Genomic DNA, 25505 nt, shown 5'->3' with positions numbered 1-25505 from the left:
TTCCCCTCCCACTAACATATCACCTCCTCATAGCCAATTGTTATCAAGGGTGAAACACAGGGAAAATAAAGTAGGAGAAGAAAAATAAATGGATAAATAAAATTGTAATTTTTTTTAAAAGGAAAAGAACACAGTGCGAGGCCAGGGTCAGGAAGGGTTTGGGTTTTATCCCAGCTGCAATGGGTAGCCATGGAAGCGTGCCAAGCAGTTTGGTTACAGAGTCTGAATTAGTCTTCTCAAGAAGAGCAGAGTCCATCATCCATTGTGTGTTGGGTGGCATGACTTGGCGATTTTACAGAGAGGTTCTTAGGGAATCCTCAATACGGTTTGTGAGGTCGAGATTATAATCATTTTTCATCTGAGATAAGTGAGGTTTAAGGAGGTGAAGTCACTTTTTTGTATCCACAGAGATAGTATGTGAGTGAGCTGGGATTCAAAACCTTGGCCTTGAATAAACTGCTTCCCAATCAGGGAATGACCTCCTCTGTATCTGTTGCCCTGTCCTGTCCCACAGACCTGCGGATGGAGTCCACTGGTGGCCAGATGGACACAGAGGTCCCTGGGAATCCCCAGCAGCACCCTTTAATCCACATGGGTGATCCCAGCATGAAAATGATACCACAAGAACAAGTGGCTCACAGTGAGTACAATACCCCTCTGCCTTCCCCCACCTGACCCCAACTCCTGGGGCCTCCCGGCACTCTTCCCTAAAAGAATGGCAATTAAAAATTCAAATAAATACCAAGAGCCTCTGGTTCAGGGTGAATCATATTTTCCCAGACGGATCAATTGGTAACAACAATAAAAAAATAACGTGTTATTCCGGATCATCGAAGAAGCAGTTGTCAAGATGGAATTAAATCTGAGGTGATTTAATTAGGGGAAGTGCCTGTGGGAAAAAATATAAAGGGAGGCTGGGAGAATTATCCAACCATGGCACAAGTGTTACACCTAATGACGGAGAAGGAGAGAGGAAATTGAACAGATGTGACCTAAACCAGTCTAAGAAGAGTTGGGCTAGGTCATAGGGGAGTTCTTGAGCTAGGGGTTCAATTGCAGTTGGAGACTGGGAAATGACATGTGGTTGGTCCCATGGGTTCAGTCGGATTTTAGTAAGGAGTCCATTTATTACCTGGTCCCCAGCTCTTAGTTTTAATCGGGGGGTGGGGTGGTGGTGAATATGCTTTGGGTATTCAGGTATCAATGCCAATCCAGCCCTGTGTCTAATAGTTCCCAGTGCACTCATCTAAGAAGATGACAATAAATCTTTTTGGGGGAAGGATTAGAGAAATTATCATAATATATACCTGAAATGGTTTTGCAGGACTCTTCTTCCTGGGCACTCAGCCATCTCTTTAGATGAGTGTGTTCTAGATCTGAAAATTGGCTCAGGATTGGGATCTGAGGAAGAAATTATGACTTTATATTATACTGGGATAATCAACCTCAGTCTCCTGCTCTTGCATTTTTCATATATCAGCTTAGAAAATCAATGAAATTTTTATTGAGGCATTGCTTTGAATTACATTAAAGTTAAAGATTTGCTTGTGACAATTTTCTGATATTTAGTCCTTCAACCCAAAAACGTAATAAGCATCTCAATTTGTGCAGGTCTTCTGCATACAATGAAGTTTTATAGTATGTATAGTATGCCTTATACAGACCTTACATATTATTTAAGTTTATTCTTAAACATCCTATTTTGTGTTTAGACAGTTGTGAATGGAATAATTTAAATATAATGTTTTTATATTTGGTAAATTTTTCCAAGTGGCTGAAGTCTTATCCATTATAATATTGTGTCAGTTATAGCTATTGGGAATTTTTTTTTATAGGGAATATAGTGTGTGTATATATATATTAAAGTGATACTTTTATTTTTTCTAATATTTACACTACTTGTCGAGGGCCCCAAAACACCACAAGCGGAAAGCTGCTGACAGGGCCAGTTTCGTGGACATGTGACCTGTCAAGTTCCCTGCTTAGAAAGCCCCAAGCTTGGTTTAAAGCCTTGCTGTTGCCGTCTTGAAATTCTTAATGTTTCAAAAAGGGGCCCCTACTTTAGTTAGTGGTACAATTAGAAAAATGGACTGTCATCAGTGGTAATAAACGTTCAACCCCAATGTAAAGTGTCATTGGTAGGGTGGTTTATGGGACTCCTGGGCTGTGCAAGCCACATTGCTAGTCTTGCCTGTCGATCATGCTAAGTTGAGTTAATTAATTTTACTCATTTTGACAGAGTCTCAGTAGCCTCTACAGAGGGGATGTTAAAATCAAGTTATTGATGGGGCTTTAGGGACTAGGTATGATGGCTCTAAGGCTGGTTTGGTTAAGCATAGGTCAACATTTATATGTTAGGTGATGCTGTTACAATCTATAATTTTATCCATGGCTAAAAATAAGCTAGTGTAAAAATAGATTAGAAAAATATTGGAGTGTAATCTATCCCAAGGTTGTGTTCCAAGTTTGTGGTTTCTCCTCCTGGGACAGATTGTTCTGCTAGTTATGATAGGAAATGATACTAAATTCCAGTTTCACTAATACATAAAAAACTATCTTTATCTTATGCCTCACTCTGATAGTTATTTTCTAGTTGTCTTATTTTACGTTATCTAGGTTCACTAATATGATGTCTCATAGTAACTTTTCTCTCTTCCCTAAGGCAATCATGAGCACAGGACTGGTGTAATTTTTATAGTCCATTCATTATATATACAAATCCAACTCTATGTAGTATAGTTTTGTGGATTTCAATGAAAATTTCATAAGCAAATATCATATGGTATAAAAAAAGAACAAGAATTATAATTAAAAATAAATTTACAACAAATTCATTGTAACTTTTATTTGAATATACTAAGAGAAGGAAAGAAATGAGACATTTTTCCAACTAGCAGAATAATTTACAGTTTCTGTACTGGAGAGACTAATTATAAATCAGTGAGGTCACAAACCATGGGTTAATGATCAGAAATTTAGTGAGGTTATTACATATCCTGTGATAAATAAAGTTTATAACTTTAAGTAAACAATCATTTGTAAGAAATGTAAAGTAATAAAATTAACAACAAAAAAGCCAGATGCTCTTCTAAATTCTTTGTTTATATGAACATATCTAATTCTTATAAATTCTCTCATAAATTGGTACACTTAGTATCTCCTTTTTCAACTTGATAAAAACTGAGGCACAGAGAGTTTAAGTGACTTATTTATGACCATAATGTTAGTAAAGTGCAGATGTATAGAATCAATTTTTCACTGACAAATGGGTACAGTCAAAAGATTATAGGGTAAAATTCATTTTATTTAACTGCTTTATTTACACATATCTGCTGGACATTAGGTTATTCCAAGGGCTGCACATGTCTCCTTATACACCTTGGCCAGGGTTGTTGCTGTTTTTTAACTTTTTTCTTTGAGATAATTGTATATATATATTTTTGGCATGGGTAGGCACTGGGAATCCCTATATAAATCCCCTATAAAACTTTTAAGATGCTCATGTTGTCCTTATATAGCCACAACAACTTCCCTCAGGTCTCCATCTGCAAATGGTATGATATCCAGAGTGGCTGCGCCATTTTATGTTTCTACAGCAACATAATCATGATATCCAGTTTCACTGCATCACCACCAGCATTTGGTATTGCCATTATTTTTATTTTAACCACTCTAATAACTCATTGTGGTTTTAGTTTGCATATTCCTAAAGGCTAAGATATTGAACATCTTTGGAATGTCTCTTTATTTCTTTTGTCCATTTTCTAATTGGATTGTTTGCTTTTCTTTTACTATTGATAATTGAGAATTCTTTATATATCCTACATAATCTTTTTCAGATACATGGTTTGCAAATATTTTCTCCCAGTCTGTAGCTTGTTTTTTCATCCCATTAACTAGATCTTCCGTGGAACAAAAATTCTTTTTCATGAAGTACAGTTTATCAATTTTTCCTTTTTATGAATTATGCTTTTGGTGCCAAATTGAGAATTCCTTGCCTCTTCCTAAATCCTGAAGATTTACTCCTAGTTTTTTCTTTTTTTTTTTTAACATGGACAGGCACTGGGAATCGAACCCGGGACCTGGGTCCTCTGGCAGGGCAGGCGAGCATTCTTGCCTGCTGAGCCACCGTGTCCCGCCCTAGGTTTTTTTCTTAAAAGTTTTATAGTTTTACATTTAAATCTGTAGCCATTTTTGAATGAATTTTTGCATAAGGTGCAATACTTATTTATTTATTTATTTTCTGCCTATGAATGTCTAACGACTCCAGAATCATTTGCTAAAAAGGTTGTCTAGCCTCCAGTGAATTAGTTTGCACCTTTGTCAATACTCATTTGGGTATTTTGTGTTAGTCTTAGTTCTCTATTCTGTTTTATCTGTCAATGTGTTTAGCCTTCCATCAGTATCACCACATCTTAATTACTGGAGCTATATAATAACTCTCATAATAGAAGGGATTCCTGGTGCCTGCCCATGACAAAAAAAAAAAAAAAAAGAATGGAATGATTCCTCCCAAGTTATTCTTTTAAAAAATTGTTTTAGCTATTCTAGTTCCTTTGCCTTTCCATATAAATTTCAGAGAAATCTCACCTGTATCTACTAAAAAATCTTACCGGCAATTTTTTTTAGCTAAGAAGCGATTTAATTTATTTAACAAAAAAAAGTAAATCGTAAGCAATATACAAACATAAATGCCAATAGTTTCTATATCTTTACATTCATAAAAATAATGAGGAACTGAGGCCCAGAAGTTAACAACGTTAGTGGCTCTCAATCTCTGTGGCATTTTAGAATGTAAACGCCACATTTACATTTTACTGGGATTTTGAAAGGAATTGCATCGAACCTGTATATAAAGTTGGAGAGAATTGACATCTTTACTATTTGAATCTTCCAATCCATTTATCTCTATTTCATGACATCTTCTTAGATTTCTTTCATCTGGGCTTTGTTGTCTTCAGCATACAAGTATTGCAATTGTTTTTTAGGTATATACAGCAGTGTATCATTTTGGGGGGATTATAAATGGTGTTGTATGTTTAATTTCAGTGTCCATGTGTTCAGTATATAAAATACAATTGATTTCATATGTTTATCATATTCTGTTACCTTGCTGAAGTCACTTATCAACTACAGGCATTTTTTGTAGATTCCTTAGGATTTTCTAAGTAGACAATTATGTCATCTGCAAATTGGCAAGTTTTATTTCTTCCTTTCTGATCTGCACGCTTTTTATTTTCTTTTCTCGACTTACTGAGCTGGCTAGAACTTTCAACCTAAACTATGTTGAAAAATTTGATGAGATTGTAACTACTTGTGTTCCCAATCTTAAGGGAGCAGCATTCAGTCGTTTACCGTTAAAAATAATGTTAGCTGTAGGTTTATTTTTTTATTTTTTATTTTTTTTGCACGGGCAGGCATCGGGAATCGAACCCGGGTTTCCGGCATGGCAGGCGAGAGCTCTGCCTGCTGAGCCACCATGGCCTGCCCTGTAAGTTTATTCTTGATACTCTTTATCAAGTCGATGAAGTCCCCCCATTCCCAGCTTTAATTGTAAGTCGATGTTGAAAATGCCAAATGTTCTTTTCTGTATTTAATGGCTGATATGATTAGGTAGTTTTTCTTTAACCTGGTGGATTATATTAATTTTCAAATACTGAGCCATTCTTGTATCCTCAGAATACACTTCCACTTTGTCGTGGTGTATAACCCTTTTTATATGTTGCTGAACTCTATTTGTTAATATATTTTATCTTATTAAACTTTCTGTCTCCTCCCATCAGTTACTGAGAAAAAACTATACTTGTGAATTTGTCTTTTCTCTTTTCAGTTCTATCAGTTTTTGCCTCAGCTATTTTGAAGCTATGTTTAAGGTGCATATAGGTTTAGAATTTTATGTCTTCTTGGTGAATTGCACCTGTTATAATTATGTAATTCCCTATTTATTCTTGGTAAGGTTTTTTGTTCTGTATTCTTTTTTCAGAATTGATTTAGCCACTCTACTTTTTAATTATTGTTTGAATGATATAACTTTTTCTATGTTTTTAATTTTTTATTAATTAAAAAAGAAATGATAAGAAACACAAACATTCCCAACACATACACTCAGCAATTCATAATATCATCACATAGTTGCATATTCATCATCATGATCATTTCCCAGAACATTTGCATCAATTCAGAAAAAGAAATAAAAAGACAACAGAAAAATAAAACAAAAACAGAAAAAAAATTTTACACACCATACCCCTTATCCTCCCTTTCATTGATCCCTAGCATTTCAAACTAAATTTATTTTAACATTTGTTCCCGCTATCATTTATTTTTATTCCAAATGTTCTATTCATCTGTTGACAAGGTAGATAAAAGGAGCATCAGACACAAAGTTTTCACAATCACACAGTCACACTGTGAAAGCTATATCATTATACAATCATCATCAAGAAACACGGCTACTGGAACACAGCTCTACATTTTCAGGCAGTTCTCTCCAGCCTCTCCATTACATCTTGAATAACAAGGTGATGTATACTTAATGCGTAAGAATAACCTCCAGGATAACCTCTCAACTCTGTTTGGAATCTCTCAGCCATTGACACTTTGTCTCATTTCACTCTTCCCCCTTTTGGTTGAGAAGGTTTTCTCAATCCCTTGATGCTGAGTCTCAGCTCATTCTAGGATTTCTGTCCCATGTTGCCAGGAAGGTTCACACCCCTTGGAGTCATGTCCCACGTAGACAGGGGGAGGATGGTGAGTTTGCTTGCTGTGTTGGCTGGAGAGAGAGGCCACATCTGAGCAACAAAAGAGGTTCTCTTGGGGGTGACTCTTAGGCCTAATTTTAAGTAGGCTTGACCTACCCCTGTGGGGTTAAGTTTCATATGAACAAACCCCAAGCCTGGGGGCTCAGTCTATAGCTTTGTTTGCCTACACTGCTTGTGAGAATATCAAGAATTCAACTTGGGGAAGTTGAGTTTTCCCCCGTTCTCACCAAAGTCCCCAAAGGCGACTTTGCAAATACCTTTCCTTTCACTGATCAAATCACTCTGGGATTCATCAGGGCAACACCTGGACAAAACAACAAAATCTCATGTCCTATACAAAGTTCCATGTACTTAAGGTGTTCAACCAACTATCTACATAAGTTATATTAGGAGATGCACTAGTCAAAGTATAAATTTGTACCAAATAAACATTTTTTGCTTTAGTCTCACACATAAGTTGAAATTTAAAATATTAATTACCATCTATTTTCAGCACACTGCAGTAATGACATTCTTTTGTTCTTCCTCATGCAAAAATATTTTTTAAATTTGTACATTTAGTCACTATCATTATACACTCTAGGCATTCCTAGATTACACCATCTCAATCTTTATCATCTATCTTTCTTTGTGATTTTGTTTATGCCCCAGTCATCCTCCCTCTATCGTTCTCATATGCAGCTTTATTCAGTGTTTTAACATAATTGTATTACAGTTAGGTAATATTGTGCGGTCCACTTTTGAGTTTTTATATTCAGTCCTGTTGCACAATCTGCATCCCTTCAGCTCCAATTGCCCAATATCTAACCCTATTTCTATCTTTTGATGGTCTCTGTTACCAATGAACTATTCCAACTTAATCACTAATGTCAGTTCATATCAGTGAGACCATACACTATTTGTCTTTTTGTTTCTGGCTAATCACACTCGGCATAATGTCCTTAAGGTCCATTCATGTTGTTACATACTTCATAACTTTATTCTGTCTTACAGCTGCATAATATTCCATCTTATGTAAATGTCACAGTTTGTTTAGCCAACTGTCTGTTGATGGACATTTTGGCTTCCATCTCTTGGTAATTGTAAATAATGCTGCTATAAACATTGGTGTGTAAATGTCCATTTGTGTCCTTGCCCTCATGTCCTTTGAGTAGAGACAGCATATAGATGGGTCCTGTTTTTTAATCCATTCTGCCAGACTATGTCTTTTGATTGGAGAGTTTAATCCATTAACATTTAGTGTTATTACTGCATGGGTAGTACTTTCTTCAACTATTTTGCCTTCTGGATTTTAGATGTCACATCTAATTTTCCTTCTTTTTATCTTTACTCATAGTCTTCCTTTCTACATTCTTCTCCACACCTCTCTCTTCTGCCTTCATATCTGTCTCTAGTGCTCCCTTTAGTATTTCTTGCAGAGCTTGTCTCTTGGTTACAAATTCTCTCAGTGATTTTTTTTGTCTTAAAATGTTTTAATTTCTCCCTCATTTTTTTAATTTAAAAAATTTTTTAAAATTTTATTAATTAAAAAAAATTACAAGAAACAAACATTCCCAACACATACACTCAGCAATTCACAATATCATCACATAGTTGCATATTCATCATCATGATCATTTCCCAGAACATTAGCATCAATTCAGAAAAAGAAATAAAAAGACAACAAAAAAGTATAACAAACAGAAGAAAAAGATTTTTACAGGCCATACCCCTTACTAATCCCTTTCATTGATCACTAGCATTTCAAACTAAATCTATTTTAACATTTGTTCCCCCTATTATTTATTTTTATTCCATATGTTCCTCTCATCTGTTGACAAGGCAGATTAAAGGAGCATCAGACACACAGTTTTCACAATCACACAGTCACATTGTGAAAGCTATATCATTATACAATCATCTTCAAGAAACATGGCTACTGGAACACAGCTCTACATTTTCAGGCAGTTCCCTCCAGCCTCTCCATTACATCTTGGATAACAAGGTGATATCTACTTAATGCATAAGAATAACCTCCAGGATAACCTCTCGACTCTGTTTGGAATCTCTCAGCCATTGACGCTTTGTCTCATTTCACTCTTCCCCCCTTTTGTACGAGAAGGTTTTCTCAATCCCTTGATGCTGGGTCTCAGCTCATTCTAGAGTTTTCTCAATCCCTTGATGCTGAATCTCAGATCATTCTGGGATTTCTGTCCCACGCTGCCAGGAAGATCCACACCCCTGGTAGTCATGCCCCACATAGACAGGGGGAGGGTGGTGAGTCTGCTTGCTGTGTTGGCTGGAGAGAGAGGCCACATCTGAGCAACAAAAGAGGTTCTCTTGGGGGTGACTCTTAGGCTTAATTTTAAGTAGGCTTGACCTATCCCCTGTGGGGATAAGTTTCATATGAACAAACCCCAAGACTGGGGGCTTACCCTATAGCTTTGGTTGTCCACACTGCTTGTGAGAATATCAAGAATTCAACTTGGGGAAGTTGAGTTTTCCCCCATTCTCACCATTCCCCAAAGGGGACTTTGCAAATACTTTTCGACTCACTGATCAAATCACTCTGGGATTCATCAGGGCATCACCTGGACAAACCAACAAAATCTCATGTCCTATACAAAGTTCCATGTACTTAAGGTGTTCAATCAACTATCTACATAAGTTATATTAGGAGATGCACTAGTCAAAGTGTAGATTTGTACCAAATAAACATTTTATGCTTTAGTCTCACACATTAGTTGAAATTTTTAAATATTAAATTTGGATTTTTTCAAAACCAAAATTCAGGCAGGGAAGGTAGTGTTAAAGAACAAGAAATGTTATCTGTGCATCATATCTGCAAAAAAGGCATATCTACCATCATGTCATTGAAGCAGAATTCTCATACTCAAAAGAATGGTATTGTATATAGTAAATTGTCAGAAGATTTTACTCATACTTCCAGAGTGATTCAACATGTATTAACTCACAAAGGAATGAAGTGCTACTTCAGCAGTCTATTTGGAAAAGCCCTCAATGATCTATCATCTTTTAATCAACAACAGAATTTTCACCCTGGAAGTAAGTCATATGAATGTCATCTAATTGAGAAATCCTTTGTTCAAAACTCTGGCCATATACATTACAATGGAACTCATGTTGGAGTGGAAAAAAAAAACAAAACATTTTTTTAATATATATAGCACCCTGCAATAATGACATTCCTTTGTTCTTCCTCATGCAAAAACATTTTTAAAATTTGTATATTTAGTCACTAACATGATACACTCTAGGCATTCCTAGATTACACCATCTCAATCTTTGTCATCTATCTTTCTTTGTGATTTCATGTATGCCCCAGCCCTCCTCCCTCTATCTTTCTCATATGCAGTTTCATTCAGTGTTTTAACATAATTGTATTATAGTTAGGTAATATTGTGCTGTCCATTTCTGAGTTTTTATATTCAGTCCTGTTGCACAATCTGTATCCCTTCAGCTCCAATTACCCAATATCTTACCCTATTTCTATCTCCTGTGGTCTCTGTTACCAAGGAAATATTCCAAGCTTATTCACTAATGTCAGCTCATATCAGTGAGACCATACAGTATTTGTCCTTTTGTTTCTGGCTAATCACACTCAGCATAATGTCCTTAAGGTCCATTCATGTTGTTACATACTTCATAACTTTATTCTGTCTTACAGCTGCATAATATTCTATCTTATGTAAATGTCACAGTTTGTTTAGCCAACTGTCTGTTGATCGACACTTTGACTGTTTCCATCTCTTGGTAATTGTTAATAATGCTGTTATAAACATTGGTGTGTAAATGTCCATTTGTGTCCTTGCCCTCATGTCCTTTGAGTAGAGACAGCATATAGATGGGTCCTGTTTTTTAATCCATTCTGCTAGACTATGTCTTTTGATTGGAGAGTTTAATCCATTAACATTCAGTGTTATTATTGCATGGGTAGTACTTTCTTCTACTATTTTGCCTTCTGGATTTTAGATGTCATATCTAATTTCCCTTCTTTTTACCTTTACTCATAGTCTTCTTTTCTACACTCTTCTCCACACCTCTCTCTTCTGACTTTGTATCTGTCTCTAGCATTCCTTTTAGTATTTCTTGCAGAGCTGGTCTCTTGGTCACAAATTCTCTCAGTGATTTTTTAGTCTGAAAATGTTTTAATTTCTCCCTCATTTTTGAAGGACAATTTTGTTGGATATAGAATTCTTGACTAGCAGTTTTTCTCTTTTAATAGTTTAAATATATCATCCCACTGTCTTCTTGCCTCCATGGTTTCTGCTGAGAGATCTGTGCATTATCTTATTGGGCTTCCCTTGTGTGTGATGGATTGCTTTTCTCTTGTTGCCTACAAGATCCTCTCTTTCTCTTTGACCTCTGACATTCTTATTATTGAATGTCTTGGAGTATGTCTATTTGGATCTATTCTCTTTGGGGTATGCTGCACTTCTTGGATCTGTCACTTTAAGTCTTTCATAAGAGTTTGGAAATTTTCAGTGATAATTTCCTCCATTAGTTTTTCTCCTCCTTTTCCCTTCTCTTCTCCTTCCGGGACACCCACAACACCTATATTTGTGCACTTCATATTGTCTTTTCAATTCCCTGAGTCCCTGCTCATATTTTCCATTTTTTCCCTATAGTTTCTGTTTCTTGTCAGATTTCAGATGTTCTGTCCTCCAGTTCACTAATCCTAACCTCTGTCTCTTGAAATCTACCGTTGTAGGTTTCCATTGTTTTTTTCATCTCTTCTACTGTGTCTTTCATTCCCATAAGTACTGCGATTTGTTTTTTCAGACTTTCAGTTTCTTCTTTTTGTTCTTTCCTTGCCTTCTTTATATCCTCCCTCAATTCATTGATTTGGTTTTTGATGAGGTTTTCCACATCTGTTTGTATATTCTGAATTAATTGTTTCAGCTCTTGTATCTCATTTGAACTATTGGTTTGTTCCTTTGACTGGGCCATATCTTCAAGTTTCTTGGTGTGATTTGTTATTTTTAGCTGGTGTCTAGACATTTAATTACCTTAATTAGTTTATTCTGGAGATTGTTTTCACTTCTTTTATCTAGAATTTTCTTGCTGGATGAATTTGTTGTCTATCTGTTCTTTGACATTCCGTTCAGCTTTATCTGGACCTCTAGCTTAGGTTTTGTTTAACAGAGGAGAATCTTTCAGTTCTTGTTTTCTTGTTTCTTGCCCTGCTTGTATGGTGCCCTTTTCCCCCACACTTAGGAGGGTCTACTTAGATATTATAGGCCCCAGCCAGATTTTCCCAGACCAAACTGGCCTCCTATCAGGAGGAAAGAGTCACCTGCATTGGTTTTCCCTGTGGGTGAGCCCCAGCAGGTTGAAAGACTTTCCTGTGAAGTCTCTGGACTCTGTTTTTCTTATCCTTCCCAGTGTATGATGCTTGTCTTCCTGCAGGTCCCAGCAGCGTAAGATGATGTGGCAACTTTAAGTTTGGAAGACTCTCCCTGATGGGGGCATGGTGGAGACAGAGGAGAGGTTGTAGACTGGTTTTAATGACTTCAAATTACCTAGCTCTGGTGTCTGAATTCCTTGAGGGAGGGCTTCCACCTGAGTTGGGCTTCACCCCTCCCCTGGGAAAGGCAGAGGCTCCAGATAAGCCCCCCCAAAGAGCTCACTTCTGCCTATGCCTGGGGCAGTTGCAGCCTGAGAAGTCCTGTTGCTATATTTAAAGGCAGTCAAGACTTTGTAGAAACACAGCCACAAAAACCTCTGTTTCCTTCTCTTTTTTTCCCTCTTTTTCCATTAGCCCTGCCCCCTTGGTGCCAGGGCAAAAATGAGCGACCTCTGCTTTGACCAGGTTCACCTAAGCTGGGGGCCTATTTCTATCAGTCAGAGCTTGCTAATTAATTCCACAATCGGTGTTTGGTTGGGCTCAGTCCCTGCTGCTGGTAAAGATCCTTTCCTTTCTCCTCTGGGAAGCAGACTGTAGGGGAGGGGCGCCGGCCGCCGCAGCTTTGGAAACTCATGGTTTTGTGGGGACTTGCAGCTGGTCCAGCTGGTCCAGATTGGGGTACACTGTGTGTCTGGTCACTGACGTGGCCCCAGGAGCTGTTCTGTACTGTTTCTGGTTATTTAGTAGTTGTTCTGGAGGATGAACTAAAATGCACACATTGTCAAGCCGCCTTCTTGACCTGGAACCTCTATTTTTTTTTTAATGTTGACATAGCTATGACTTTAAAGAGGGTTTCTGGTAGATAGCATACTTTGAAACCATTTAAAAATATTCAATCTGACAATCTCTCCCTTTTAATTGTGTGTAGAACATTTACATTGATGTAGTTATTGATATGGTTGGATTCTGGTCTAACAATATATTATTTATTTTCTGTTTGTCTCTACTTTTTTATTTCTCTTTTCTCCCTTTCCTGTTTTTTTTGATTATTTGATTATTTTTGAGTATTCAACTGGAATATTTAAGTGTTGCTATATACATAACATGCTTATGCAATATTTTATATATTCATATATTTTATACAATATATATTTTTACTGTCTACTTAGCATTAATATTTTGCCACTTTCAGTCAAATGTAGAAGCTTGCTAACAAATAGGCTCCTTGAACGTGGTTGCCATATTATCACATTTACATACATTAAAAATTCCACAAAAATTATAAAACTTTTAGGAAAAAAAAAAAAGCACAGTAGAAAATCTTTGAGACCTAAGATGAGGCAAAGAGTTTTTAGATTTGGCACCAAATCACTTTTCATAAAAGGAAAACCCAGCAAATTGGACTTCATAAAATTAAAAATATTCTTTGTAGAAGATTTTGTAAAGAGGATAAAAAGAAAAGTTACACATTGGGAGAAAATATTTACAAAGCACATGTATGACTGTGTTAGCATGCAAGCTGCTGGAATGAGATGTACCAGAATTGGAACAGCTTTTAAAAAAGGGAATTTAATAAGTTACAAGTTTGCAGTGGGGACAGACCTATTGTTGGGTTGGGTCTTTTGATTACTTTTGTTTCATGGAGATGTTACCCCACCTACTCAAGATGAGTCTTAGCCCGAATCCTTTTGGGTTAACTGGAATCCTTTAAGAGAGCTCATGGAGAGAGAGAACTTAGACAGAAATGCTCCAGGAGATGCTAAGCAACTACCCATAGAAACTGAAAGAGCCAGAACCTGGAGAGACCCAAGGGAAGTTAAGAGATGAAATCCAGATTTTGCCCTGGAGAAGCTATGAGAGGACCCACTGAAGCTTAGAGAAATGCCCTGGAGACACTAAGAGAAGACCCACAGGACACAGAAGCCACTGGATTCAGAAGCTGAATGCAAGGGAACTGGGACCAGGAGCAAGGACCAGCAGAGGGCAGCCATGTGCCTTCCCAGCTGATGGGTGTCCCAGATGCCGGCAGCCTTTCTTCAGAGTTCAGGTATTATCTTGTTGATGCCCTAACTGGGACATTTTCATAGCTTTAGAACTGTAAATCTGTAACCTAAGAAATCTCCTTTGTAAAAGCCAATCCATTTCTGGTATGCTGCATTTCAGAAGCTTTAGCAAACCAAAACACTACCCATGTGATAAAATTGATTTACCTTTTCCCATTTTATTGTACTTAAAATAACTGGTGTATGTGCACAAGTATAATGCTTTTTTTTTTTAAATAAATGTTCATCTATATCAAATGGAGATGGAATGGGGACTAACACTGGTTCTGTGAAAGTTCTCCATTAGTGGCATGCTCATTCAGCTCTTTATATTCCAGTAAGTTATTTTGCTCTCACTGTTTATCAAAAACCAACAACATAAAAAATCCTTGCATACCTAATTGGAGAATTTTTTTTCCTCTTTAAATCTTTTTTAAATTTATTAATTAAAAAAAATTAACAACAAACAAAAATATTAACGTATCATTCCATTCTACATATACAATCCGCAATTCTCAATATCATCACATAGTTGCATGTTCATCATTTGTTAGAACATTTGCATCAATTCAGAGAAAGAAATAAAAAGACAACAGAAAAAGAAATAAAACAATAACAGAAAAAAAGATTATACATACCATACCCCTTACTATTCATTTATTTTTAATCCATATGTTTTACTCATCTGTCCATAAGGTAGATAAAAGCAGCATCAGACACAGTTTTCACAATCACACAGTCACACTGTGAAAGCTATATTATTATACAATCATCTTCAAGAAACATGGCTACTGGGACACAGCTCTCCCTTTTCAGGCAGTTCCCTCCAGTCTCTCTGTTTTGCCTTAACTAAAAAGGTGATATCTATTTAAAGCATAAGAATAACTTCCAGGATTATCTCTCAACTCTGTTTGGAATCTCTCAACCATTAACACTTTATTTTGTCTCATTTCTCTCTTCCCCCTTCTGGTTGAGAAGGTTTTCTCAATCCTTTGGTGCTAAGACTCAGGTCATTCTAGGATTTCTGTCCCATGTTGCCAGAAGGTCCATACTCCTGGGAATCATGTCCCACGTAGAGAGGGGGAGGGCAGTGAGTTTGCTTGTTGTGTTGGCTGAGAGAGAGAGGCTACATCTGAGTAACAAAAGAGATTCTCTTGGGGGTGACTTTTAGGCCTAATTTTAAGTAGGCTTAGACTATCCTTTGCGGGTTTAAGTTCATATGAACAACCCCCAAGATTGGGGGCTCAGCCTACTGCTTTGGTTGTCCCCACTGCTTGTGAGAATATCAAGAATTCTCCACTTGGGGAAGTTGAATTTCCCCCTTTCTCACCATTCCTCCAAAGGGACTTTGCAAATACTTTTTTATTTACTGCTCAAATCCTTCTGGGATTTATCGAGGCATCACTCTGGAAAAACCTACAAAATCTCATGCCCTGCTCAAGGTTCCATGTACTTATGGTGTTCAGTTAAACTGTCCACATAAGTTATATTAGGAAACGCACTAGTCAAAATATAAATTTTGTACCAAATAAACATTTTTTGCTTTAGTCTCACACATAAGTTAAAGTTTTATAATATGAATTACCATCTATTTTTAACACCCTGCATTATTGATATTCCTTTGTTCTTCCTCATGCAAAACATTTTTAAATTTGCACATTTAGTCAATATCATTATACACTTGAGGCATTCCTAGATTATACCATCTCAGTCTTTATCGTACATCTTTCCTTCTGATTTCATTTGTGCCCCCAGCCCTCCTCCCTCTATCATTCTCACATTCAGCTTCATTCAGTGTTCTAACATTATTGTATTACAGTTAGGTAGTATTGTGCTATCCATTTCTGAATTTTTACAATCAGTCCTGTTGCACAATCTGTATTCCTTCAGTTCCAATTACCCAATGTCTACCTTATTTCTATCTCTTCATGAACTCTGTTCTTAACTGAAATTATTCAAGTTCACTCATTAATTTTAGCTCATATCAGTGAGACCATATAGTATTTGTCTTTTTGTTTCTGGGTAATCTAACTCAGCATACTGTCCTTAAGGTCCATCCATGTTGTTACATACTTCATAACTTTATTCTGACTTACAGCTGCATAATATTCCGTCATATGTGTATGCCACAGCTTATTTAGCTGCTCACCTGTTGATGGACATTTGGGCTGTTTCCATCTCTTGGCAATTGTAAATAATGCTGCTATGAACATTGGTGTGCAAATGTCTGTTTGTGTCTTTGCCCTCATGCCCTCTGAGTAGATACCTAGCAGTGGTATTTCCAGGTCATACCGCAATTCTATACTTTAGCTTCCTGAGGAACCGCCAAACTGCCTTCCACAGCAGTTGTACCATTTGACATCCTAATTGGAGAATTTTTATGTTTTTCATTTATCACTGTAAAATCAGGACAACTTTGTAACTTTTTGTACATAGCTATTACATGTAGGGCAATCTGTCCTTAAGTAAGGATAAATCACTCTTTTTAAAGAAATGAATCTTAGTTTTCCTTTTAAGCCAAGCATCTTGTTTAAGTAAACAATGTCATTCTTCTTGGGTTTGGTAAAGAACCACAGTTATATGCCAGATGTTTCCACTGGGGAAGTGTGGGGCAATAGACCTCCCTGAACTTTTTTTCCCCCTTGGCTATTCCCTGTGAATCTAAGGATCTTGAAATAAAAAGTAAAAAAAAAATTTTTTTTCAGCGACATTTTTTGCTTTTAATATTCATGTATATTTTAAGTATCTTAAGAGAAAACCATTTATTATATTCAACAAGATATTTGCCATTGCTGTAGCTCTTCATGCTGAAGTTCTATATTTTCCTCTTGTATCATTTCCCTTCAGCCTGAAGAAATTAATTCAACACTTCTTTTTTTAAAAAATTTATTTATTAATTAAAAAATTAACGAATGAAACAAAAATTAACATAGATAATCAGTAATTCACAGTATCATCACTTAGTTGCATACTCATCATTTCTTAGAACATTTGCATCCATTCAGAAAAAGAAATAAAGAGACAATAGAAAAAGAAATAAAACAAAAACAGAAAAAAAAAGATTATACCTACCATACCCTTACCCCTCACTTTCACTGATCACTAGCATTTCAAACTAAATTTATTTTAACACTTGTTCCCCCTATTATTTATTTTTATTCCATATATTCTACTCACCTGTTGACAACGTAGATAAAAGGAGCATCAGTCACAGGTTTTCACAATCACACAGTCACATTGTGAAAGCTATATGATTATACAATCATCTTCAAGAAACATGGCTACTGGAACACAGTCAGCACTTCTTATAGGACAGGTCCGCTGGCCATGTAATCTTATAGTTTTCCTTCATCTGAGAATGTCTACATTTCACATTCTTGAAGAATTTTTTCCCTGAATGTAAAATTTCAGGTTGACAGTTCTTTTCTTTCAGCATTTTAAAATTTTGTTCCACTGTATGCTCCATGGTTTCTGATGAGAAATCCAGTCATGTAATCTAGGTTAATTACCTTATCTATCCATCTTTTCATGTATAGCTTGTGCTTCAACAATCTCGTTAAGGAAATATTTCCCTACCCTGAGCCACAAAGATATCCACACCCAATTTCTTTTGATATTCCCCAAATTTCATTTTTAGCTAATGCATCTGAAGTCTTTTCCTGAGATATGAAATATGAATCATTTTCCAGCTGAGGTAGAAAGTTCTGGGGGTTAACCTCAAATCTGGGCCCCATGAAAACATTGCTTTCCAGAGGAAAATAATGACCCCTCTAACACCCCTTCTCTTATAGGCTTTTCATCTCATATTTCGGGGTCTCCGATGAACAGAATCGCCCCAGAGAATCCTTTTGTCAACAAGGGTGATTCCAACATGAACTCAATACCACAGCATCCAGCCAATCCCAGTGGGTATAATTCTCCTTTGCCTTCCCTCCATTGCCCTCTCTCATAGAGGGACCCTTTAATTATGTTCTGTATTTGTTTTAAAGCAGCTATTGAATTTGTTTCTTATATTTAAGAAATTTTCCCATCATAAAAAGGAGAACTTATAAATTTCAAATCCAGGCCATATGTCTTTGGCCCATGGTTAATCCGAATTACAATAGATAAAATGAGAACACAAGATACAGGGCAAGTGAGAATTTTTTTTATAGGACAGATGGACTAAAGCATAAGGAAAGAGAAATAAAGAAAAAGTCTTTTGCAAAGGCAAAAATATTGTTCCTTAGGGAAAATGGGAAAAATGAAGCCCATTAGAATTATTTTATTTTTTTTAATTATAAATGCATGCTGTTGTATAATACTGGAGTAATATGTGATTACATCTTATTAAGACTGAAGTTCCTAATCCCTTCCCACTTCCAAGAACTAACACCGTTAAAATGTCAAATATTTTTAGTTGTATTATTGAGAAAATACATGCATAAGGATATAAATGTGTCTTTAATTTTTCCTTATCTAATAGTTAAATGAGACTATGGTTCCTTTCTTTAATTTTTATTTTAGCCAAAACTGATTGAAAATATTTTCAAGTGTATAATTTTTATTTCTATAGTATCCCAGATGAACAGAGTGCCCACTGACACGCCCCAGCCAGGTCCTTTCATCAATATGCGTAAATCCAGCACGGACTTGGCACCTCAGCGTCAACCCAATTCCTGTGAGTTTCAGTATTTTTAAATATTAAAAATTACCCCACTGTCTTCTCAGTTGTATCACTTCTTTTGAGAAATTTGATGTCATCCACATCTTTGTTCTTCCATATGTAAAATGTCTTTTTCTCTTGTTGCTTTTAAGATATTTCTGTTTTTCAGTGGTTTTGAACAATTTGGTTACAATATGCGCTGACGTAATTTTCTTCATTTTTCTTGTGCTTGCAGTTCATTGAGCTTCTTGGATCTGTGTTTATGGTTTTCATTAAGTTTGGAAGGTTTTCTGCTATTTATTCTTCAAATTTTTTTCTGTCTCTCTTCCTTTTGGGAACTATGTTTTTGTGTGACTATTAGTATTCATGGTCAATAGCTGTTTTTAAAACTAATTTTGGTGATTTTATTTTCTTAAAAAACTTCCTTTTCATCATCATTGCTGATTTTTAAAATCTATTAATTTTTCCACTTTCTCCACATGTTTACTTATATCTCATTTCTTAAGACCTTTTTCCCAGAAGGGTGAACAGAGGCCCACAAAGCCTGGAAAAGAGAGAGCGCCCATCTGCCAGACACAGTGTATTGGGTTGCTGAATAAATAAGTGAAGCGAGGGAACATTCTGGAGAGTGTTATACTCAAGCATGGAGACATAAGTTTTCTTCCCAGTGTTCAAGAGAAACAAAGTGTGAAAAAGAAGATAAAAGGGAAGCCACTGTCCAGTGTTCAGAGGTTAGGGAGGGTAGACAGATTGAATACCAGAGCAAAGGGGTTTTCTAGTTTCAATGCAGGACAAGGGAGTCAGTGTCCAGAGTAAAAAAGACTGGGTACAGAGACAATTGAAAGGTTAATTCATTTCTTAGCAGTGACAAACTGAGTCTCAGAAAGCAGAGGAAAGAGTACTGTGAGAAAGGGCTTATCCGTCCAAAGTCAAGACCTGAGACCCGTTTCTTCTGGAACTCAAGCCTGGTTGTGGGAAAAAATGGGAGATTCACAGCTGTGGTTTTTTGTTTTTGTTTTTGGAGGTGGACTAGAGTAAGTGTAACCACCACTTCCCCATCTCTGTTTACAGCAATATGCAGGAAGCATCATGATCGTACCTTATTCTCCCACAAACAGCATGAAGAATTGGAAACTCTATTCAGACAGACCATGTTTCCAGATAAAAATGCCCAGAAAGAACTGGCTTTGAAACTCAACATAGAGGAGTCAAGAGTGAAGGTCTGATACCCTGGTGTATTCTTGGTACTGCGTCCAAACCATGCTCTGCCAATTTGCCTGGAAATTTCCTCCTTACTCCAATAATAACATTTCATTTATTGAGTACCTACTGTATTCTAGTACTAAACTGAATACATTGCATATATTGACCACACTAGTTCCCAGTTTAAAAGAGGAAATTGTAGTTAGAGGCAAAATGAGTTGCACAGAGTCACAAAGGTAATGAATAATATAACTAGAATTAGAACACTTCATCCTAAGTCTTGAACTATACAGCTAAAACACAGGAAAGGCTTGACAGACAACTCATGGTCTTCTTGAGGAAAGCCCTATAATCTCTTTAGTGACCACACTAACTCCCTCCACCTATGACTCTGCTAAGGCCCAAGAAATTTCTTGTAGAATATTCCTCACAGTAGAGGAATCCTTGAAAATCTTTCTGTTTAAATTCCTCACCTCCCCTTAGATCCCTGAACTGGCTTCTCTTCTTCAGAATTCAGGATCCTTTCTCTGAACTCCCAGAACAACTTCTTAAACACACCTCCTTTCTTCCTTCTTTTTCTGGGGTCTCATTCCTGTGACTTCATTGTCCTATTGGCTCCTCACATGCCTACCTCTTCTCTCTCAAAACCTAGTGCCATGGTGACTTGGACGAGACATGACTATTGTAATATGGCTGTTTGCACCCAGGGGAAGCCTAAAACTCCTTCCTCATTCATTGACAACAATCTCCCCTCTTCTCCTCCAACTCCAGATTTGGTTCAGGAACCGGCGATTCAAATGGAGGAAGCAGCAGCAGCAACAATGGCAACCACTAGAGAAACAAAGACAGATCCTTCCAGCCAAGGAAAATGTGCCCACCTCATACAGAGCAGACACCAATCCTTATTCTTTTTTTCCTGTGGTTTCCAATTACTACAGCTTCCTTCCACCACAGCCATTAGGTACTTCAGATTTGGCATGGGACTCTGCCTTCACTAATCCCACAAGTGGCACCCAAATGCAAGATCCACAGCTGGAAATGCTTGTGGCCTCAGTCCCTGCTTTGTATTCTGATGCTTATGATATATCCCAAATTGTGGAATTGTACAGTTTTCCTGATGAGGATGAGCTTTCCAGCTCTTCCTTCAGCTGTCTCTATCAGTATCTTTCACCCAAAAGACCTCAGCCAGAAGAACAGGATAACACTTTCAGCAACTTTGCTGGTCCAGCTGTAGGTCTATCTCCAGAGCAAACCTGGTTTGGTGGGACAAGCCAAGGTTTTGAGGCCTACCCTATAAGATACAGCTTGGAATTTGAGAACCCCTCCAGGATGGCGGACCATGGATTTCTATGTCAGGGTACTAGTAAATATCAGCCCTAATAGAAGTAGGAGCTTCCCAGCCTTTGCACATACTTCTCTTCTCTCTTTGACCTACATTTTTTTTTTTTTTTTGCATGAGCAGACACCAGGAATCTAACCTCGGTCTTCATCATGGCAGGTGAGAACTCTGCCTGCTGAGTCCCCATGGCCCACCTCTCTGGTCTACTTTTAACTCAGATATCTGAATTAGTGTCACTTTGATTATCTTGGAAATATTGTAGGTACTAGAGCTTTTCCAACTGTAGCTCTGCACCACGCAATCAGTCCTCAGTACTCTCCTTGGAGAAAGGCCTTCCTGGTCCCCCAGGTGGCCAATGGTCTTGCCCATGTTTGGGATTTTGGCCATTCTAATAGACGTGTAGTGGTATCTCATTGTTGTTTTAATTTGCAATTACCTAATGACAAATGATGTTGATAATCTTTTCGTATGCTTATTTTCCATCTGCATACCTTAATTGGTGACCTCTCCAGATCTTTTGCCCATTTCTAAGATTTGGCTGGTCGTTTTTCTTATTGTTTAGTTTTCAGAGTTCTATGTATATTTCAGATATAGATTTTGCAAATATTTTCTCTAATTCTTTGGCTTGTCTTTTCATTCTAATAACAGTCTTTTGCAAATTTTATAGAAGTCCAAGATTTTTTCCTATGTTATATTCTAGAAATTTTATAATTTTTTGTTTACATTTAGGTCTCTGATCCATTTTGAATTAGTTTTTGTGAGAAGTATAAGGTATGTGTCTAGACTCACTTTTTTTGGCATGTGAATGTCCAATTGTTCCAGCACCAGTTGTTAAAAACTATTTTTCCCATTGGCTCCTTGTCAAAGATCAGTTGACTATATTTGTATGGATCTATTTGTTGCATTGATTAATTTGTCTATTCTTTCACAAATACCACACTATAGCTTTATAGGAAATCTTGAAGTCTAGTAGTGTCAGTTCTCCAACTTCGTCCATCTTGCCTTCCACATTTAATGGGGGGAAGTTAGAAGCTCAAATTTCATTTCCAATATTTAGGTTTTGTGCTTTCTAAAAGGTATTGTCAGTCAAAATTTGGGGAGAAATCACCTCATCCTTAGTTTTTTGTTTGTTTTTTTTCACAATCACACAGTCATGTAGCAAAAGCTATATCAATATACAATTATCTTCAAGAAATGTGGCTGCTGGAACACAGCTCTATATTTTCAGGCACTTGCCTCTAGCTTCTCCAATATACCTTAACTATAAAGGTGATATCTATATAACGTGTAAGAATAACTTCCAGAATAACCTCTCAACTCTGTTTGGAATCTCTCAGCCATTGATACTATATTTTGTCTCATTTTTCTCTTTCCCTTTTTGGTTGAGAAGGTTTTCTCGATTCCTTGATGCTGAGTCCCAGCTCATTGTAGGATTTCTGTCTCATGTTGCCAGGAAGGTTCACACTCCTGGGAGTCACGTCCCATGTAGTGAGGGAGAGGGCAGTGAGCTTACTTGTTGTGTTGGCTGAGAGAGAGGCCACATATGAGCAACAAAAGAGGTTCTCTGGGGGTGACTCTTTGGCCTAATTTTAAGTAAGCTTAGCCTGTCCTTTGCAGGGGCAACTTTCATATGAACAAACCCCAAGATTGAGGGCTCAATCTATTGCTTTGGTTGTCCACACTGCTTGGGAGGATATCATTACCCTTAATTTTAATACAGTACAAGTGTCAAGACATAGTAAGAGGTATAAAGGCTGGAATGTGAATGGACAAAGCTGATTTTTAAAGATGAGATGATAAAGTCTCTAACATAACTGAAAGAAATCAACAAACTTTCAGAATGTCAGTTCAGCAAATTTTCCAGCTACATGATCAACCTACAAAGAAATAACATTTCCCAACACCAGTAATAAACATATAATAAAATAAGCAGCTCTCTAATAAAGATATAAAGCATCTACAAATTAACCAAGAATGTAAGACCTATGGAGAAAACTCTAAAAGTTGAATGAAAGAGTATAAATTAATTTAAATGAAGGGCATTTCAAGCCATAAAATAATAAATTTAAAAGGCTGGAAATCATATAAATGTGTGACCTGAACATAATGGAATGAAATTAGAAATCAACAGAAGATGTAAGTTTAAGAAATTCAAAAATATGTGGGCATTAAACAACACACTCCTAAATAACCAATGGACCAAAAAGAAATTACGGGGGAAATTAGAAAATACTATAAAATGAATGAAAACAAAAGAAAATATGCTGAAACTTATAGGTTAAAGCTAAACTTAAAAGGAAATTTGTAGTATGAACTGTTAATAGTATAAAAGAAGATCTCAAAACCTAGCTTCAACTTTTACCTTAAGAAACAAGAAAAAGATGAGCAAACTAAACCCAAAGGTTTAGACTAGAGCAGGTAAAAATGAAATAGAGAATAGAAAAAATTGGGAAGATCAGCAAAGTTGATAAATATCTAGGTAGACTGAAATACATTGCCACCTTACAGAATTTTAACATACTATGAAGAACTGTACCCCAAAATTAGATTACCTAGATGAAAGGGACACTTTCCTAGAAAAATGCAAATTGCTTAAACTGAATGAAGAAGAAATAGGCAACTTCAAGAAATCAATAACAAGTAAAGATTCTGACATAGTAATTATTGCTTAAATCTACCAGCCACTCAAAGGAGAATCAACACCAATCTTTCTCAAACTCTTTCAAAAAATTGAAGAGAAGGGAACCTTCCAAACTTTTTCTATGAGACCAACATTACCCGGATACCAAAGTCAGATTAAAAGAATCACAAGAAAAGAAAACTACAGACCAATATCCCTTATGAATACAAATACCAAAATTCTCCAAATCTAATCTAAGAGCACATTTAAAGAATTATACCCATGGGCGAATGGGATTTATCCCAGGAAGGCAAGTTTGGCTCAACACACTAAAATCAATGTAAAATACAACATTAATAGATGCAAATGTTCTAAGAAATGAGATGATTTTGTGAGCCATTGATTGCACACCAAGTATGGAATGTTCATTTGTTAAGAATATCCGTGTTTGTATGTTTTGTTTTGTCAATTAAAAAAAAAGCCACATTAATAGGATGAGGGAAAAACACACACACAACCATCTCAATTGATGTAGAAAAAGCAGTTACAAAAGCCAGTATCCTGTCTTGATAAAATTACTCAGAAAACTAAGAATAGAAGGGAGTGTCTTAAGAGTGATGAAGGGTATATGTGAGAAGCCCATGGTTCACTTCATGCTCAATGGTGCAAGATTTTAATCTTTCTCCCTAAAGTCAGGACTGTAACAGAGATTCATGCATCACTTAACACCGCTACCCAATGTTATACCGAAAGTTCAAACCAAGAGCAATAAGGCAGGAAAAAAATAAAAGAATCCAAATTGCAAAGAAAGAAGTAAAACTATATTTGCAGATGATATAATCTTATGATAGGAAATCCATAACAAGACTTCCAGAGCTAATAAGCAAATTCAGCAAAGTGGTGGAATAGAAGGACAAGATGCAAAAATCATTTGCCCTCCTGTGCAGCAATAATAAACAATTTTAAAGGAAGTCAAGAAAGCAATTCCATTTACAATAGCACTTAAAAAAGTAAAATATCTAGGAATAAATTTAACCAAAGACTTGAACACTGAAAACTACAAAACAATAAAACACTGCTGAAAGAAAGAAGACCTAAATGAGAGACATTCCATTTTCCTGTTTGGGGAGACTTAATTTTTTTCTTTTTTCTTTTTTTTAACTTTTTTTTTATTGTGAAATATATATACAAAGAAGTAATAAATTTCCAAGTACATTTTCACAAGTAGTAATAGAACAGATTTTAAAGTTTGGTCCAGGTTACAGTTCCACGGTTTTTCATTTTTTCATCCAGTTGCTCCAAGACACTAGAGAGCAAAAGAAATATCAATATAATGATTCAGCAGTCATACTCATTTGTTAAATCTTATCATCTATGTTATACTCACTTTTTTTCTTTTTTGTGGTAAATAACATATATATGAAAAAAGCAATAAATTTCAAAACACAGCACCACAATTAGTTGAACAGGTTTTAGGTTTTTTCTTCTAGCTGTTTGAAGGTATGGAGACTAAAAGAAATATTAACATAATGATTCAGTAATCATACT

At 36.4% G+C, this 25505-nt stretch overlaps 1 protein-coding gene across 1 annotated transcript; it reads left to right on the top strand.

Annotated features, from left to right (window-relative positions):
* Window positions 1-474: 474 nt before the first annotated feature.
* Window positions 475-21378, top strand: ARGFX (arginine-fifty homeobox). Its single transcript, XM_077117466.1, has 4 exons — window positions 475-640; window positions 18706-18810; window positions 19867-20015; window positions 20770-21378. Exons 1-4 carry the CDS (start codon window positions 475-477, stop codon window positions 21376-21378), a joined length of 1029 nt encoding a protein of 342 aa, XP_076973581.1.
* Window positions 21379-25505: the final 4127 nt, after the last annotated feature.

This window comes from Tamandua tetradactyla, chromosome 10 (genome assembly GCF_023851605.1).
Source record: "Tamandua tetradactyla isolate mTamTet1 chromosome 10, mTamTet1.pri, whole genome shotgun sequence".
Lineage (NCBI taxonomy): Eukaryota > Metazoa > Chordata > Mammalia > Pilosa > Myrmecophagidae > Tamandua > Tamandua tetradactyla.
The sequence above is the reverse complement of the archived record's forward strand: the minus strand, read 5'-3'. Positions and strand labels throughout refer to the sequence as shown.

What these genes read in the sequence shown, in the direction of transcription:
- ARGFX (XM_077117466.1), top strand. Translation starts at nt 475, where the DNA reads ATGACCTCCTCTGTATCTGTTGCCCTGTCCTGTCCCACAGACCTGCGG. An exon ending in ACAAGAACAAGTGGCTCACA is followed by an intron (nt 641 to 18,705) that starts GTGAGTACAATA and finishes TTATTTCTATAG; the next exon opens with TATCCCAGATGAACAGAGTG. An exon ending in TCAGCGTCAACCCAATTCCT is followed by an intron (nt 18,811 to 19,866) that starts GTGAGTTTCAGT and finishes CTCTGTTTACAG; the next exon opens with CAATATGCAGGAAGCATCAT.